The 5240-nt window shown below is 36.7% G+C and overlaps 1 protein-coding gene across 1 annotated transcript; it reads right to left on the reverse strand.

Moving 5' to 3' along the window:
* Positions 1–4027: 4027 nt before the first annotated feature.
* LOC140507592 (olfactory receptor 51G2-like) lies at positions 4028–4987 on the reverse strand. Its single transcript, XM_072615618.1, has one exon. The coding sequence runs from the start codon at positions 4985–4987 to the stop codon at positions 4028–4030; it is 960 nt and encodes a 319-aa protein (XP_072471719.1).
* Positions 4988–5240: the final 253 nt, after the last annotated feature.

The raw sequence follows: 5240 nt of genomic DNA on the forward strand, positions 1-5240 counted from the left end.
AAAAGCTCCTTGGGAACAGGGACAGAATGTCTTTTATCTTTGTATACGTAGCACTTAGCATAGCATCAGGTACTTGGTAAGTGCTTTTGATAAATGTTTGGTAATTAATAGATTGCTTCTCCTTAGCTATCCTAAAGCGACCTTAGGTAAGTTGTTATCTCTATTTTATGTAATTTCAAAAGCACAGTAATAAGACTGAGGACAGAATATGATTAAAAATATCAGTATCACCCACAGACATATGCATGTATGTGTATGTTTATATCTATATCTATATAATATGTATAACTATGTATGTATGTATATATCTATACATAACTATATAATTATATATGTGTATATATACATTATGTATATAAGGGGAGAGAGAGACAGAGAGATAGGAGTTGGGCAGCTAATCAGAAAGGGAAAAGAACAACATATAACAAAATAATACTTAGCATTTTGTCATAATGATGTAAGCACAATTCTTCACATTTAACATATTAAGAAAATGAGACTGAGAGAAGTTAAATGACTTACCTGAGGTCAAACAAATACTAAATTTCTAATGTGATTTTGAACTTATGCTCTCCTGACACCAAGGCCAGCACTCTATCCACCATACAACTCAGAGGAATTAATACTTGAACTAAATCTCGAAGGATTATACAAGAGAAAAAAAAAAAACAATATAACAAAGATTCCCAAATTGCAGATCACAGAATTGGAAGCCATTGGGTTTAACCTATACCTGAAAAGGAGTCCCCACTATAACATTCCAGTAAATGATCATCTAGGGTTAGGCTATATAAAACTGTAAATGAAGTGTAATCTGCTCCCTTCCTTCCCCCTCCCCTTAAGCCACCCTGAAGCCACCAACCTACTATTGGATAATTCTATTTGAGGAAAAGTTTTCTTTTTTTTTTAAGTGTTTCTTGATGTTAAACCTAAAATTACTTCCCCCTCCCGTCTTCCACCCATTGTTCCTAGTTCTAATCCTTGGAACAAAATCCAATAATTGTAAATCCCCTTCTTTATATCAATTCTTCAAATGATATTGTTCTGTAGTTTCAGTTGTATCTGACTGTTCATGATGTCATTTGGTGTTTTCTCGGCAAAGATCATTTTTTTTCCAAATGAGAAAACTGAGACAAACAGGGTTAAGGGACTTATTCAGGGTCACACAGCTAATAAGGGCCTGAGTCAGATTTGTACTCATGAATAGTAATCTTCCTGATTCCAAGCCCAATGCTCTATCCACTGTGCATCCAGATGCCCTAAAGACAATTATCATGTCCTCACTTCTCTTTGAATCTTCTCATTGTCAGATTAAACATTCCTGGTTTCTTTCATTCATTCAACATTTCAAATTGATTTAAGGTCCTGTATTAAACTACTTGCTCTCCTTTGTACATTCTTTAACTTATCAATTCCTTTCCCAAACAGGGCCATCAGAATTGAAAATAATATTGCAGATGTGATCTGCACAGAGAACAAGCAGATTATGACTTCCTTTATTCTGAAAGCTCCACCTCTCTTAATGCATCCCAAGACTTAATGAGTTCTAGTTGCCTGAACAACAAATCCTGCCTTACTGGCTGGGTAACTGTGGCAAGTCACCTAATCTCTTTCTATCAAAGGTTTTTTATGATACTCAAATGAGATAATATGTCAAATTCCTTACAAACCTTGAAGCATGATAGAAATTCTAGATATCATTATCAATAATGCTAACATAGCAAGCTAGCAGCGTATTATGACCTCTAGATATTTTTTTTTTACAAACTATTGTCTATACATACTTCATCTAAAACATTTTTTCCTTATTTTTTCTTTTGAGGCAAACAGGATTAAGTGACGTGTCCAGGGTCACACAACTAGTCAGTGTGTGAGTCTGGATTTGAACTCATGTCCTCCTGACCCTAAGGCCAGTATTCTATCCATTGTACCACCTAGCTGCCTTTATCTTTGTTTATTGTTATATTCAAATCTAAGACTTTATATTTATCTTTGTTTGATTTCAACTTACTAGATTCAGTGTAATGATTAGGCTTTTCAAGATCTTTTTGTCATCTAATTTCTAAGACATTGTTCCAAGTTTTATGTCATCTGAAAACTTGATGAGTATGTTATTTGTGACTGTATCCAAGTCATTGAATAAGGAAGAAAGGCTAACCAGCATAGGGCCAAGAATCATGCCCTGTGACATTAAAATAAACATCTCCTGACAGGCTGGTTAAACTATATTTTTAAAAGTTATTCTGAGTTTAGTCCTTTTACCAATTCCAAATACATGTAATTGCATTCAATTTTTTCTTTTTCACAAGAATAGTGTGACTTGCTAAAATCTAGGTAAATTATATTTAAATCATCCCCCTAATTTAATGTTTTGCAACTATCAAAAAGTAATTACTTTTTTCATGACGTACTACAGAGAACCATTACTCCTTGTAATCGCAACATCCTTTTCTAGGTATTTGCCAACCATTTTGTTTTTGATCATTCTATAATGTTCCCAGGAATCAGAATCAAGCTTACTGGCTTATAGTTTGTTGACTTTGTTGTTTTCTCTTTTCTTGGAAATTAAGACATTTGTCCTTTTGGAGTCCTGTTCTCCATGATTTAGCAAATACTACCAATAGTGATATTGTAATCATATCTATGAGTTCTTAAAGTATCTGATAATGGAGTGATTTTCACCCGCGTGACTGGAATTCATCAAGAGTAGCTATATCTTTTCTTACAGTCTTCTTACTTATCTTGGAAACTGACTCCTTGTTTGCCATATTTAGTCCATCATTTCCATTGCAAAACAAATAATCCTTGTCAGGAAATACAATATATATCTATATATCTATCTATATCTATATCTATATCTACATAATTCAACTTTCTTTTTAAAGTTCATTTGCAAAATCTTTGCATTTTATGTGATCCACAGAACAGGGTTTTTTTTTTAGTAGACAAAGTTGATGACTCCAGATCCAACTCACACAATCCTACTATTTGAGGAAAGGAAGGAGTATTTATAGAGTTCATCGGACTGAAAATCTAATTTCTATTAAAGGGAACCATACATCAACACAAGTAAAAACTTCAAGCAACATAGCTTCAGTAAATATTATTTTAATATAAAATCCAAAATATTCAGTGAGATTGTTGTTATTTGTCCTCCCTTCTCAGGGAGATGATGACCTGCAGTTGACTTTGAGTGAAGGAATGTTATGCAAGGTCACCAGCCTCACTTTCTCCTCCAGAACCATCTGGGTCCAGGGACCAGATATTCATCACGATGACTGGAGATGGACACCCTGGCTTTAAATCTAAGAGGTCTTTTCAGGTTCTGACTTTGAGTGATGTAATGCCCATTTAGGGAATAGACCTCTTTAAGAATTGAATCAAGGGATGACCCCTTTAATAAAAAAAATCAAATTGGGAGGGGAAGAACCTCAGGATTGCTGGCCAATATATCCACTCTGAGCCAGGAGGATCCAAAAATGAACATTTAGTGGCTCTTGAGCAGGAATTCGTTGTTGTCCAATCTGTGAGCTTTTGAGTGAATTGGGTTTGAGGCATGGCCTTTGAGAAAAAAATCTAGCCAGTAAACCTCAAGTGAAATAGATTACTTTAGGCCATCCAAATTAACCTTCCTTTTAACAGGAGAGGGAGAGGGACAGCAAACAGTGACATACATGTTCATTCAAAGAGGTTGGGAATGGATTACAAAGTAGGTAGGGGAAACCACAATTACAGAACACAGAATAAATCATTTATATAGATAGTTGTATTATAAGGAAATTCACTTGATAGGAGCTAAAACCCATAGAATACAGGTGCATGGATCATTCTAGATCATTCTCTTATAGGGTGTGTGTGTGTGTGTGTGTGTGTGTGTGTGTGTGTGTGTGTGTGTGTGTGTGTGTGTGCGCGTGTGTGTGTGTGTGTTTAAGAGAGATGACTGACATTCATGAAATTCCTATATCTTTCAGCACTCTTCTCAGTTGATCACAATAGCAACCTCTATGGGATTGTGTCTTAGTAGTGCCTAACTCAGGGTGGGGTGCATTCTTTTGGGGGTGATCAGGTGGATTATCCCCTTACGAATTTTCTTATTTTTCACACTGTAGATGATGGGATTAAGAACAGGGGGTACTAGCAGGTAGATATGAGCCATAAAGACACGTATAAGAGGAGAGGCATGCTTGGCAAAACGGTGGACAATGGAAAGGCCAATCATGGGCACATAAAGAATGAGGACAGCACAGATGTGGGAGGCACATGTGTTCAAGGCCTTAAGTCTCGCCTCCCAAGATGCAATGTTCAACACAGAGTGAAGAATAAAGATGTAAGACACCAAGATGCCCAATGAATCACATCCCCAAAACAGAGTGACCAGAACCAATCCATAGATAAAATTGAATTTGGTGTCTGCACAAACCAGCCGTATTATATCTTGATGCAGGCAGTAAGAATGAGAGAGGACACGAGAATGACAGAATGGGAAGTATGTCAGGCGGATCATCAGTGGAATGACAGGGAGAGAGCTCCTAAGAATGGCAAATATTCCAATTCTAGCAATGCGCTGTGGGGTGAGGATGGTGGCATACCTTAATGGGTGGCAGATAGCTACATAGCGATCAAAGGCCATTGCTAGGAGCACTCCTGATTCTGTGAAAGAGAAGGAATGGATGAAAAACATCTGTGTCACACAAGTGTTGAATTCAATCTCCCTGGATATGGACCACAACACTTGGAAGACAGATAAAAGGGTGGGAAGGGACATGCCCATGTCTGCAAAGGACAACATGGCCAAAAAATAGTACATGGGTTCATGGAGGCTTGAGTCAGTCCGGATAACATGAAGGATGGTGCAGTTACCCACTATTCCAATAAAGTAGAGGATACAGAAGGGGATAGAGATCCAGTGATGTATCGCTTCGTAACCAGGAATTCCAGTAAGGTAGAATGTAGAGGAAAGGGTACTATTGGCATTGAAGTTTGCCATGGAAACAACCCCCTAGGCCACAATCCCATGCCCTTAAAGAAAATGAAAGACATATTAAAAGTTAGAATGAGGACTTCCCTATATATTGGGATATCTTTTCCACCATAACAGTTTACCTATGTCCCTCCTTACTTTTTCATTGTATGTCTCTACTACTCTTACCTTCCCTTCTTTCATTTGATGAATAATCATAAAATAGTTCTTTGGTTCAAGGCTCTGTAACTTTTAAAAGTTTATTATTCTGCTATTTATA

This window comes from Notamacropus eugenii, chromosome 5, assembly GCF_028372415.1.
Source record: "Notamacropus eugenii isolate mMacEug1 chromosome 5, mMacEug1.pri_v2, whole genome shotgun sequence".
NCBI classification, from domain to species: Eukaryota; Metazoa; Chordata; class Mammalia; order Diprotodontia; family Macropodidae; genus Notamacropus; species Notamacropus eugenii.

Bases quoted from the DNA above. Each gene is read 5' to 3' on its own strand.
- LOC140507592 (XM_072615618.1), bottom strand. From the start codon at position 4,987: ATGGCAAACTTCAATGCCAATAGTACCCTTTCCTCTACATTCTACCTT.